The sequence below is a fragment of the Ptychodera flava genome (assembly GCF_041260155.1).
Source record: "Ptychodera flava strain L36383 chromosome 3 unlocalized genomic scaffold, AS_Pfla_20210202 Scaffold_25__1_contigs__length_14229661_pilon, whole genome shotgun sequence".
NCBI lineage: Eukaryota > Metazoa > Hemichordata > Enteropneusta > Ptychoderidae > Ptychodera > Ptychodera flava.
The window spans coordinates 2,660,689-2,675,377 of record NW_027248279.1 but is presented as its reverse complement, the minus strand read 5'-3'; the positions used below and the strand labels follow the sequence as shown (position 1 = coordinate 2,675,377).

The 14,689-nt window shown below is 37.9% G+C and overlaps 1 protein-coding gene across 1 annotated transcript; it reads left to right on the top strand.

Annotated features, from left to right (window-relative positions):
* Positions 1 to 12,738: 12,738 nt before the first annotated feature.
* LOC139125187 (uncharacterized) lies at positions 12,739 to 13,920 on the top strand. Its single transcript, XM_070691291.1, has 2 exons — positions 12,739 to 13,348; positions 13,505 to 13,920. The coding sequence occupies exons 1-2, from the start codon at positions 12,739 to 12,741 to the stop codon at positions 13,918 to 13,920; spliced, it is 1,026 nt and encodes a 341-aa protein (XP_070547392.1).
* Positions 13,921 to 14,689: the final 769 nt, after the last annotated feature.

Below are 14,689 nucleotides of genomic sequence, written 5' to 3'. Positions count from 1 at the left end.
GGGCATTTTTTGGTGTTTTTGGTAAAAAAATCTTCTTCTCTGAAACCGCTTGTCCGATTGCTTTGAAATTTGATATGCAGTTTACTTAGGGTGACTTCAGTCAGATTTGTTCAAATTGTGGTGAAATTTGCATATTTGTATTTTTAAGGCAATTTTTGTCATTTTTGGTAAAAAAATCTTTAAAAATCTTCTTCTTCAAAACTACCAGTCAGATAGCTTTGATATTTGGTACATATGTCCCTAGGGATGATCTATTTCAGATTTGTTCAAATTGTACAGAAATATGCAAATTTGCATTTTTAAGGCAATTTTTGCCATTTTTGGTCAAAAAATGTATTTCTCAAAAAGTACTGGTCTGATAGTTTTGAAATTTGGTATACAGGTTTCTATAGATGAACTAAGTAATATATATTGAATTTCTGATGAAATCTGTAATTTTGTATTTTTGGGGCAATTTTTGCCATTTTTGGTCAAAAAATGGTATTTCCAAAACTACTCATCTGATCTCTTTACAATTTGGTATACAAGTTCCTACAGATTATTTAATCGTAATTTATTGAAATTATGATGAAATCTGCAATTTTGTATTTTTGGGGCAATTTTTGCCATTTTTGGTCAAAAAATGTGTATTTCCAAAACTACTCATCTGATACCTATGAAATTTGGTATACAGGTTCCTACAGATCACCTTAATGATATTTATGAAATTATGATGACAATCTGCAATTTTGTAATTTTGGGCGATTTTTGCAATTTTTGGTCAAAAAATGTATTTCTCAAAAGTTCTGGTCTGATAGCTTTGAAACTTGGTATAAAGGTTTCTACAGATGACTAAGTAATATGTATTGAATTTCTGATAAAATCTGTAATTTTGTATTTTTGGGGCAATTTTTGCCATTTTTGGTCAAAAAATGTGTATTTCCAAAACTACTCATCTGATAGCTTTGAAATTTGGTATACAGGTTTCTATAGATGAACTAAATTTGATCTTTTGAAATTATGGTGAAATCTGCGATTTTTATTTTCTGGGGCATTGTTGCCATTTTTGGTCAGAAAATTTTATTCTCAAAAAACTACTCATCAGATAGCTTTGGTTGACATGTTCTTAGGGATGATCCTATGTGATATATTCAAGTATGATGAAATCTTCAATTGTGTATTTTTGCAGCTATTTTAGCCACTTTTTTCTGGCCACTGCATTGAGCTATCAAAGATTTCCACCTTCTTCATCAACATGTGTCAAAAATAGTTATTCTCTACATAAACACAGCGGAGCTATATCGGCCGCTAGGTCGCTTGTTTATTAATTCTTTCTTGTTCGAACTCAATTCATATTTCTTGAGCCATAACATTAATATCTCAGAAAAACTGTCATAGACCAAACCTGCATGTACACTTTAAAATTAAATTTCAAGCTATTGAGTGCTGTTGTTTCAGAGAAAACAGACACTGAGCAGGTAAGGAAACACTGAACAGCTAATACCGATCCGTGTACCACCTTCCGCAATGTTTATGATTTTATAGAGAAGTTTCATCTTTTGGTGCACGGCACTCTGATCTGAGGCTTCTTGATGTTTCGTTGTTTTACTGCAAAACAGCTGTACATGTATTTTCCTAATTTGTTCAGTGTCTGTCTCTCTGTCCATCGTCGATGTTGCATTCTCATTGTCATTGTTTGAGTAAATTGCAAATGAAATATATTGAAGAGCCGATTCATGACGTATGAGTGGTATTTAGGAAATTTAAAGCGCAGTGGTCGTCGCGCTGCCCGTGCGCGATTTTTTGTTGATAAACATAAATGTTTGTAAACATAAGTCTTGCCAACTTCAATTGGAGTGAGATGGGGCGGTCCCTCACTTTGTTAACGCCTTTGTAAGACTCAACATCATGCAATAGTAAAATATTAAGATCGGAAACGAACTTCAGTGGTGTATTTCTATCTATAAACTCATGTAAGGCTACGAACATTGAGACACTCTGCACATTATGTCGCCGAGTTTACTGCACGCAGTCACAGTGAACAAATGGGTTTGATCACGCGGTCACGCTGGTTGTACACAATGCTATGTACAGCACAGTAAAAATGCATCACTAAAATGATCAACATTGTATATATATGAAGACCAGGAACAAGCACAATGCCTAAACACAAAAATTACACTCAAGACCATGATCGGCAAGCCAGAGCAGCACAAGGGAGGTGTTGTTGCTTCGATAATGGAGAAGGTCACCGCGTTGACGTACACTCAGCTCCATGGCTCGAGCGAGGCCCATTCAACTGATTCAAGGAAATCATGATCAAATGTGATCTCAATCCAGCGTGTAATTACTGTTCAATATTCAGAAGATATTTAACTTAGATTAATTGACCTTTTATTGCGTGTTAGATTTGGAAAGGTGGTATGCTTGTGACAAATCAGCCGCCATATTATCGACAATATCGCAAACATAATAATCAACCCGTAACCTCATGCGGCATTCTCGGATATGTTGTCAACAGGGGGGGGGGGAACCCCTCAGGAGCATGCGCAGTGCGACGACCACTGCGCTTTAATTCAGTTCCACTTGTTGTTCTTGATAAAGATGCCATTTCTTTAAATACGCGGTTTACTTTGATGATTTTATCCTCAAGTCAATCACTGTCACAGAGCAATAATACAATAATATCCTTTTCAAAAGCTGCTCTATGTCACAAATTTTGATGAAACTATCAGTGTTTTCTGACAAAAATATGCCTTATTGAAAATGCTCTTCCTGATAATATAAGGGCATCGATACTTAGAACCAATTTATGCACTTACTGTCGGAAGGCTATCTGTTTCACAATTTACCGATGTATAAGTTAGTTGCTGTGTTTGTATTTGCGTACTATATGAAGTGTTTTTGTTAATAATTACGCATGTGCGAGTGCTCGGTGAGCTTCACAGTGCCATGCCTTCGCGAGGTTAAATAGCTCCGTACGAAGGTTACAGAATTTACCTAAGATCGAGGGTTTTGATCGAAGAAGAAAGAATGACGTTTTGGGGAATTTTCTGTTATTTGAATAATCTAAAAAGGTTCTATATAGAGGCTACAGGGCACTATACAAGTGACAATTTTTCAAATTAAATATGTTCGAGTAATTTTGTAAACATTTTTAACAACACTCTGTAACTTTTTGTTGTATTACTTGAATTAACATCATGCAAACGCAGCTACATTCTTAAACCCCCTCTCCCTCCAATTTTCAAGAAAATTAAATTCTCCACACTTGGTTAAACTTTGCTAAAAAGTGACCATCTTACAGCCCCTAACACCTCGCTACACTTCGTTAGGCTCGCTACACCCCCTTCTCCAATTTTCACAAAATTTTACTCCTAGACTTGGTTACACCTCGCTACATGTTCTTAACTACGCTACAAGATTGGTGTCTCTCTGGCGAATAAAAAGTGACCATCTTACAGCCCCTTACACCTCGCTACACTTCGTTACGTTCGCTACACCCCCTTCTCCAATTTTCACAAAATTTTACTCCTAGACTTGGTTACACCTCGCTACATGTTCTTAACTACGCTACAAGATTGGTGTCTCTCTGGCGAATAAAAAGTGACCATCTTACAGCCCCTTACACCTCGCTACACTTCGTTACGTCGCTACACCCCTTCTCCAATTTTCACAAAATTTACTCCTAGACTTGGTTACACCTCGCTACACGTTCTTAACTACGCTACAAGATTGGTGTCTCTCTGGCGAGTAAAAAGTGACCATCTTACAGCCCCTTACACCTCGCTACACTTCGTTACGTTCGCTACACCCCCTTCTCCAATTTTCACAAAATTTTACTCCTAGACTTGGTTACACTTTGCTACACGTTCTTAACTACGCTACAAGATTGGTATCTCTCTGGCGAGTAACGACGCGACTGCTCTTTTACAACTTTACTGCTGTATTCCATACTGAATATCTACATACATCACCTCAACATATCTTGAAAATTATCATGTTTTAGCTTTCATCCATCGCCAACGTACCCTAGTATAGTTTTTATATTATTCGTAGGGGTCCCTGGTCCTTTAAACAAAGTTCCGGTGACCCTCTCTCTTTTACTACTCTAAACTTTCTTTCTCTTATGAAAGGAATAATTATTCACGATATGTAAATCGATGGGAAGATCGAACTGTTCCATACCAGACACTCTATGTGAAAATAGTCCCATCTTAAACAGGCTGCGCATTGATATATTTCACTGTAATTAGACTTCTTTTCCTAGCCTTCGCTACACTCGCAACACTTAAATACATAGCGAGGGGGTAGTCTATAAAAAGTTTGCACTCGGATCTTGCAGTGTATAAACTGACTGGTGTCGTAGTAAACTACGTAAAAGGTCCATGGACAGATTAACAGCGGTTCTAAAGCGGTATCCCTTGACACGAATGCGATCTATACACCTCAGCATTGTACTACGAATGCACAGATATGAAATACATATGAACAGGACTCGAGGCACATTTTTTTTGAGAGTGGGTATTTTTCTTTTATATTTAAAAATCCATTATGTACTATAGAAAGTCACGCGATTGAAGTAATACATTACCTAAAAGTTGAATACAGCAGACGGAGCGTAAAATTACCCAAAATTTTCAACGGGACACCTTTGAAGTCAAGAGGACAATTTTGAAGTCGTACTGATTGTCTTTTTTCAATACTAAAAAGTTGGACAAAAAAGAGAGTGTACTCTTGTCTTATTAATACCTGATACTTCGAAGGTCGCATGTTACATTTTCAAGTCAACACATTCTTTCAATAACATAAACGATGATGAATACAGCAGAGAAAGCGTAAAATCATCCCAAGTCTTCAGGGACCACTTTGAAGTCAATAGGACACTTTTGGAGTCAAAGTCATTGTGAAGATCCAATACTAAAAGTTGACAAAATTCAAAGGAAGTGTACAAAAGTCCTATTAATACCTGATACTTCACAGGTCGCATGTTACATTTTTCAAGTCATCACATTCTTTCAATAACATAAACGATTATGAATACAGCAGAGAAAGCGTAAAATCATCCTAAGTCTTCGGGACCACTTTGAAGTCAAAAGGACACTTTTGGAGTCAAACTGATTTGCTTTATTCAATATTAAAAGTTGACGAAAATCAAAAGAGGTGTACTATAGTCCTATTAATACCCGATTCTTTACGGGTCGCATGTTACATTTTCAAGTCAACAATTTCTTTTAATAATATAAACGATGATTAATACATCAGAGAAAGCGTAAAATCATCCTAAGCCTTCGGGACCACTCTGAAGTCAAAAGGACACTTTTGGAGTCAAACTGATTTTCTTTATTCAATACTATAAGTAGACAAAAATCGAAGGAAGTGTACTATAGTCCTATTAATACCTGATACTTCACAGGTCGCATGTTACATTTTTAAGTCAACACATTCTTTTAATAACATAAACGATGTTCAACACATAAGGAGAGAGCGTAAAATCATCCGAAGTTTTCGGGGACCACTTTGAAGTCAAAAGGACACTTTTGGAGTCAAACTGATTTTCTTTATTCAATACTAAATATTTGACAAAAAAGGTAAGTTTACTATACTCCTATTAATACCCGATAGTTCACAGGTCTTATGTTACATTTTAAGTCAACACATTCTTTAATAACATAAACTATGTTCAACACATAAAGACAGAGCGTAAAATCATCCCTAGTTTTCGGGGACCACTTTGAAGTCAAAAGGACACTTTTGGAGTCAAACTGATTTGCTTCATTCAATATTAAAAGTTGACAAAAATCAAAAGAGGTGTACTATAGTCCTATTAATACCTGATTCTTCACGGGTCGCAAGTTACATTTTCAAGTCAACACATTCTTTCAATAACATAAACGATGATGAAAACAGCACAGAGAGCGTAAAATCATCCTAAGTCTTCGGGGACCATTTTGAAGTCAAAGGGACACTTTTGGAGTCCAATTGATTTTCTTTATTCAATACTAAAAGTTGACAAAAATCGAAGGAAGTGTACTACATTTTTAAGTCAACACATTCTTTTAATAACATAAACGATGTTCAACACATAAAGAGAGAGCGTAAAATCATCCCAAGTTTTCGGGGACCACTTTGAAGTCAAAAGGACACTTTTGGAGTCAAACTGATATTCTTTATTCAATAATAAATGTTTGACAAAAAAGGAAGTGTACAAAAGTCCTATTAATACCTGATACTTCACGGGTCGCATGTTACATTTTTCTAGTCAACACATTCTTTCAATAACATAAACGATGATGAAAACAGCGCAGAGAGCCTAATATCATCCAAAGTCTTCGGGGACCACTTTGAAATCAAAAGGACACCTTTGGAGTCAAACTGATTTTCTTTATTCGATATTAAATGTTTGACAAAAAGGGAAGTGTACTATATTAATACCTGATACTTCACAGGTCGCATGTTTCATTTTTCAAGTCGACCCATTCTTTCTATAACATAAACTATGTTGAATTCAGCAAAGACAGTGTACAATCAATCGAATTTCTCGGGGACCACTTTGAAGTCAAAAGGACACTTTTGGAGTCAAACTGTTTCTCTTTACTCAATACTTAAAGTTGACAAAAATCAAAGGAAGTGTACTATAGTCCTATTAATACCTGATACTTCACAGGTCGCATGTTGCATTTATCAAGTTAGAACATTTCTTCAATTACAAAAAAAGAAGTTTAATAAAGCAGACAGAGTGTACAATCATTCGAATTTCGTTGGGACCACTTTGAAGTCAAAAGGACACTTTTGAAGTCAAACTGATTTCCTTATTCAAAACAAACTAAAAGTTGACAAAAATCCAAGGAAGTGTACTATAGTCCTTTATACCTGATACTTCACAGCTGGCATGTTACATTTTTCAAGTCATCACATTATTTTATTTACCTTAAAAGAAGCTGAACAAAGCAGTAGGAGCAAATAATCAAGCGGATTTTCTGTGGACACCTTTACGGACATTTTGGAGTCATATTTTTTTCAATACCATACAAAATGTTTGATAAATCAGTAGAAATGTAGAATAATCGTACAAGTATCTCTGACTTATAAACTAATTTTATACACACATACAAATAGATATTAAGCATTAATTATCGAAAAAAAAATATTTGACTGTACATAAATTTTAACAGGAGAGTTAATGAAGCACAAAAACAGTTTTTCCCTATAAAGTAAAATAACTACTCTCAATAACCGGAAAATGAGATAAAGGGTATACATTTCACAAATATGAAAGCACATTACCTAACGGCCAATACAGTCCTGCTGTGCTATGTAGAGAATAACTTTTTGTGACACATATGTTGATGAAGATGGATACTTTGATAGCACATTTCAAACAATGTCAAAAAACCTGCATTACCGCTAATACAACATTGAAAATATAATTGAAAATCACAGTAAGATTATCCCTGAGAACAAATCAGCCAGAGGTATGAGACGAGTAGTGTTTAGAGAAAGAGATTTTTTGATCAAAAATGGGAAACATAGCATCAATGACACTTGGCTCACGTTTGATTTGATGTAGAAGGCGACAGTGTGTATACTTAACTAAGGTCACCCCTGGCAACATGCATTCAAAGTTTCAGAGGAAGTGATTTTTGACCAAACATGGGAAAAAACTTTCACCAAAAACTTTAAGATACTCAACCAAGGTTGCCTCTAGATACATTCAAAACGAGTTTTAAAGCAATCAGAACATTTACTTCAAAGAAAATTATTTTTTGACCCCCAAAAAGAGAATTGCCCAAAATGCCAAAAAATACAAAAATGAAAATTTCACCACAAATTTAAGAAATCAACCCTAGGGTCAAGAGTATTAAGTTTCAAAGCAATCCAACAAGAACGTTGAGAGAAAAACATTTTTTGACCAAAATGGCAAAAATTGCCCCAAAATACAAAAATGCAGATTTCCTTCTGATTTCAATGTATCATATTATGATAACCCTAGAAACCTGTATACCAAACATCAAAGCTATCAAATGAGTAGTTTTTGAGAAATACTTTTTTTGACCAAAAGTGACAAAAATTGCCCAAAAAGTACAATATTGCAAATTTCATAAGAATTTGAATACATCACATTTTCATTAACCTTATGAACCTGTATATGGTATATCAAAGGCATCAGACGGGTAGTTTTTTGAGAAAAATTTTGACCAATATTTGAGAAAATTACCAAAAAATTACAAATTCAAAATATTTACTACAATTTTACAAACTTGACTGAGGATCATTCAGAGGAAAATGGATACCAACTTTCAAAGCAATCGGACAAGTTATTTGAGAGGAGAAGATTTATTGACTAAAACTGAAAAAAAATTATCCCAAAATTACGAACACGCAAATTTCATACACAGTAGTACACACCTAATTTAGAATACCTAAAGGAACCCTACATACCCAGTTTCATCCAAATCTAACCAACGGTTACTGAAATTTAGCAGTTTGTAGGATTTTTCTTTTTTTCCCTCATTTGCATAGTTTTGACACTGACATGTTCATTTGAACCAATTTTAAATCTCCACCCCTGGGTGCACCTATATACCAAATACTTAGACGGTAGCTGCTGCAGAGTTTTTGATCTGGACGTACTAACAGACAGATAGACAGACAGACAGACATACGTACATACATACACGCAGATGACATGTAAATGAGATGCAAATGAAGTGATTCACATTATAAGATAAGCTCTCTTTGGTAGACCAAATGAGAGCTAACAAGAGAGTGACTGATGAAGGAACCCCATTTTAGGTTCCGAAACACTGTTAAGACGAATCATTCAATCAACAAACAGGTTTACCGGGGACCCAGATCACATGACTAGGATCAAAGCACTATCGATTCACCAGTGCCTCACTATGTATTCCACAAAAAACAAGTCATTGACAATGACATAGTCCTCACTTGTAATAGGAGTATTAGTCTTGATGGAGCAGGGAAATGTGGGCATTAAGAAGTATAACTAGAGTGTATATGTTGAGATCTATGGGCACATAGGTCTATGTTGTTGTTTCCAATCTGAAAACACAAGAGGCATGTCTAAGTTATGGTTCTAAATCGGGAAAAAAATCAGACCTCTAGCTGTATTGGCCAGCCATGAAATACATATGTGCATAATAAATGAGGTACAATATGTGGCATCATAAGGTCTCCAGTCACACCAAATATGAAGGGTGTACCACTTGTGGTTACCGAGTTATGGACTAATATGTATATTTGAGGTCAAAGGTCAAAATATCTGAGATATCTGCGTGAACTAATTGACAAACAGATGGACGAACGGACGAACATGACCCAATCTATAAGCCCCCTGGACTTCATCCATGGGGACTAAAAACTGTATCACTGCATCTTTTTTGCAATATGAATACGATGAGAAACTAAATTTTTATTTTTCTTGGCCTTATACATTGGAGTCTACGGAGAACTGACTTATACATGGGAGTCTATGGGTGTAAACTACAAAGTTATCTAACACGGCCAAATTTGATTGCACTGTGAAAAAAATCGACATGCATATGTATGGGGTAGGGTACTATCCTTGTGCAAAGTTTGAAAGAAATTGACTAGGGCATGTCTGAGATATCTGCGTGAACGGACGGACGCACAGATACACACACGCACGCACGGACATGACCAAACCTATAAGTCCCCCGGACGGTGTCCGTGGAGACTAATAACTGCAATGATCCTTTTATTCACAATATCGTAATATTAAACAAACTTGGTAGAGCTAATGTATGAAGTTGCCCTCATTTTCCTTTACATTCTTTCATCTTCACTTTGTTGCTCGGGACATCCATCATCAATTGGAACTGTACCTTACTTCATAAACTGACACCAAGTTAACCACCCATTTTGCAATCTAATAAAAAGACATGATGAAAAATGTCATTATTTCCTTTGTTCAGGTATTTGTTACAATACATTGCGAAAAATATGTAAATTAAAACTGTCTATCCCACATCATTTTTTTCTTGGCTAAAATATCATTTAACTTCAAGGGATAAAGTCGTCGGAACTGCGCTCAAGATCATATGGGACCCATACCACCCATGGCAACAATGTATCCAAGACAGAATGGTGATTGATGAAAGTTTAAACAAGTCTGTCATAATCTATCATTGTATAATTTAAATGTTGCAGCTATGATGATGAGGTGCATCTTGATATCGTGCATGAAATACATTGATTGTAAACAAGAAACTCCACAGGCGCAGTTCTGGCGACTATATCCCTTTAATACGGAAGTTACATCAGAAAACATTATATACTGTAATTAAAGATGTGTAAGCTAAACCTTCGGCTATTGTTTCAGAAATCTTGTGTTATGTAGTGTAGCTATGTCAGTCTGTTGTTCTACTCCCTGAAGCATGATGATATATCCCTTGACTGGCTTATTGACACAAACCATGTAATGTATAAAAGTATTGTTATTGTTGAAAATTTAATAATAAAAGTGCCAAAAAGGTGTCAGGGCCTGAATTTAGCTGTTAGACAACACTTTAACCAATTATAACTATGTGCAAATTCATGTGCAAAGTCCTGCATGGGAACAGGTTATTTATAGTCGTTAAAACTTTTTGTGTTCATGCACGTTGTACAGGTGCTGTAATAGAATGTTTGAAGAAGGTACCTTAATGAATAGATATAATCCACGGCAAAAAGGAATTCATTTCAGTTCAATATATCACACTAAGACAACCCCTAAGAACCTGTATACTAAATATCAAAGGCATCAGACGAGTAGTTTTGAGAAACACATTTTTGACCATAAATGGCAAAAATTGCACCAATAATACAAAATTGCAGATTTCATTATATATTCAATATATCATATTTAGTCATCTGTAGGAACTTGTATACCAAATATCAAAGCTGTCAGACGAGTGGTTCTGATGAAATAAAGTTTTTTAGCAGACGGTGAAAAATAAAATTTTGACCAAAAACGACGAAAAAATTCCTTAAAAATACAGATTTGCATATTTCATCACAACTTGAACAAATCTAAGTTGGGTTATCCCTGGGGACCTGTATACCAAATAACAAAGCTGTCTGACCAGTGGTTATGAAGAAGAAGATATTTTACCAAAAACACCTTTTTTGGTGCTAATTTGCATATTTTCAACAATATCGAAAAACTAACTAAACTAGTTTCTCAGAATCATATGTTGCATCTACGCAACAAATATCAAATCAGAAAGTACTGCGGTTCTCAAGATATTTGAGTGGACGGACGCCTCACAAACGGACACACATACATACATACAGACTGACGACGGACGGATACCCATCCCAATAGCTTCTATAGACTACAGTCTATAGTAGCTAAAAATCAAAACGACCAAAAAAGCCGGCTGCTGCCCGTGGGCTACTCTGTGCAGCTAAATTTGCTTTCCTATGCATGCACAATACAGTCCTGGGGCTTAGTGGGCTAGGGTCGGGTGTTGGAGTATATTTCTATACGGAAATTCCTGACAAATTGTGTTTAAAACACTTTCCCCAAAAATAACCCGGACAGGTAAAACTAATCTAAGTTGGCAAAGAGAGGTACAGCAGCTTAATATGAGCTCACTCACTTCTATGATGAGCCTCTGCGTTATATAACACCGGAACATCTATGCAGGGCTGGCTCTGCATGGCTTGGCTGTGTGTTACCGGCGTTATACGGCCCCCACCATATGCGATCAGTGTATATGTGTGGGAGGCCGTATAACGCCGGTAAACCTCCCTGTGGGTGGAGGGACGGTGGCCGGTAACACACAGCCCAGCCAGCCCTGCCATGCAGAGCTAACGCAGGGCTAGCTCTGCATGGCAGGGTTGTATGTTACCGGCGTTTTTCGGCGTGGTGGGAGGCCATATAACGCCGCTAACACACAGCCCTGCCATGCAGAGCTAACGCAGGGCCATCATTTAGCCTAGCCCTGCGTACGATGCTGTGTGTTCCGCTACAGCTAATCGCCCCGCTCACCACAGCCCTGCAAAGACCCGTACGTAGGGTCGGTGACTTCAAATCCATTTTGGAACTTGACGTAAAAAGCCAAATTACTGCCGAAATTCAGCGTTCTTGGGCCCAAGTCGTATCCCGACCTACCTCAGCTACTCGATCGCTTCCAAAAATGCCAGTCTTTTATTACTTCTCGTAAATAACCGTCGATGTCGGCAACTCTCTCGCTAGAGCCCTGCGTACGATGCTGTGTGTTAGCTGTAGCGGCCAACACAGACGGGTCAGTTTTCTGTTATGGATAACAGGAGCATGACATCAAATAATCACCGATGTGCCTGCCATGAATACGCAGCGTAAGGGTGGTTGACCTGTATGACCTCCTACTTCAACAACATTCCACCATGCTGTATCAACAGCTCCATGTTTGCTGTCCGCTCCCGGCCCTCCAAGCCCATAATGGATAATGGAAAGCAAACTTTGAACGACATAATGTACGAGAAAAAGCAGAGTAGATTATGGAGTGCAAAGTTTGCTTGAGTCCATTATGGGCCGGGAGGTGTTGTGTTCTGATATACACCGCCCTCTATCAGTAGAGGAAGTTTACTGTTCACCAGAGGTTCATGGGTAATTGTAACTATTACAATGGCGGGAGTAAATAAATCACTGTTTGTGTTGTAAAGTTAATTCTCGTCTGTGGAGTTAAATCTGAGCCATCTAGGCGACATATCACATTGGTGACAAGGCTAACACCAAAAGAACTTTTCAAGATGAGTGAGAAAGGGAAAAACGTCATTTCAATCTTTGATTGTGCTGGTGATGCAGCGACAGTAGGTCAGCAATGGAAAAACTGTTTGGCTTCCTTCAAACTTTTTGCAGACGCCAAAGGTTTTATTTTAGACCCGGACAAGCCAAATATTGCCAGACAGAGGCGAGCACAGTTGTTACACTTAGCTGGACCCGACGTACAAGATGTTTTCAGTACACTGGATGATACAGGTACGCCAACTGAGTATAAAAAGGCCGTTGATGCTTTGAACTCTCACTTTGCGCCAGTAGCAAACTCAGCATACGAGATGCGAAGTTTTCGATCCCTTACCTATGAAAAGGGGGAAACAGTTCAGCAATTTGAAACTAGATTACGACGCGCAGCAAAAGACTGTGAGTTTGGTGCTGATGCGGACAACCAAATCCGTGATGAGGTCATTGCAAAATGTAATTCTGATTACATACGCAGAAAATTATTAGAAGAGGGTTCGACACTAACACTTGCAAATACGTTGACAGTAGCAAGACAGTGTGAAGAAGTTGAAAACCAAATGGCGACCCTGACAACAAGTAAGCCAGAAACAGTCGTTACTGTCAACCGTGTTGACAAACGTAAGCCTAAACAAAGGGTGAAAGGCAAACGCAGTAGCCACAGCAGCAATGCATGCTACTGATGTGGGCAGAGTGGACACTATGGCAAAGATCCAAATTGCCCTGCAAGAGGAAAAAAGTGTTGGAAATGCAATGGTGCCGATCATTTTGCTGCAGTCTGTAAAACAAAACAGAAGAAGGTGAATTGCGTGAACTCTGAGCAAAACCCAAGCAATGTCAGCGGTGATTACGCATTTCACATCAAAGATCAAGCCTCAAGTGGTGTGATCCCGACTGTGATCGGTGGTGTTAAGCTGAACATGTTGGTGGATTCAGGAGCCACCACCAACATTGTGGATGAGGACACATGGAAAACTCTAAAAGCAAAGAAAATCCAGTGTGTATCGTACAAGCAAAACACCGAGTTATATCCATATGCATCTGACAAGCCCTTGACAGTTATTAGTGAATTCTCCTGTGACATCAAAGTGGGCAAACAGAAAACAATTGCCAAGTTCACTGTTGTGAAAGGGAGTGGTGTGCCACTGCTCAGTAAAACTACAGCTACCAAACTTTTAACACTGAAGGTTTGAGTGGATGTTGTGAACTCTATCTCAGATTAAAAGGGTGAGATGCTACGCCAATACCCAGGAGTGTTTAAAGGAGTTGGAAAACTGAACACTAAACAAGTCACAATACATGTCGATGATCAGGTTAAACCAGTAGCACAGCCACTGAGGCGTACATCCTTCAACCTAAGAAGTAGGGTGGAACAGAAAATCCAAGAGTTTGTGGAAAACGACATCATTGAACCAGCTGAAGGCCCAAGCAGGTGGGTTAATCCGGGTGGTTGTCGTTCCCAAAGCCAATGGGGACATACGACTATGTCTTGACATGAGGAGAGCCAATGAAGCTATTATCAGAGGCAGATACCCAATTCCTACTGTAGATGAAATACTTCAAACTATGAATGGATCCACAGTATTCAGTAAATTAGATCTGAAGTGGGGCTACCATCAGCTGGAGCTGGACCCTGAGTCAAGAGACATCTGCACATTCGTGACACACTGTGGTCTATACAGATATAAGAGACTCCTATTTGGTGTAAATTCGGCCAGTGAGCTGTACCAACACGAAATCTCTTCAGCATTAGCCGGAATACCAGGGGTAGACAACATTTCTGACGACATGATTGTGCATGCCCCTAATCTTGCGATGCATGACGAGCCAATTCACCAAGTCATGAACAGACTTAAGCAGTGTGGACTAACCATGAGCATTAATAAGTGTGTATTTTCCATAAGTAAGCTTGAGTTCATGGGAATGCTGCTTTCTGAGAAGGGAGTCGGCCCAACTGAGTCA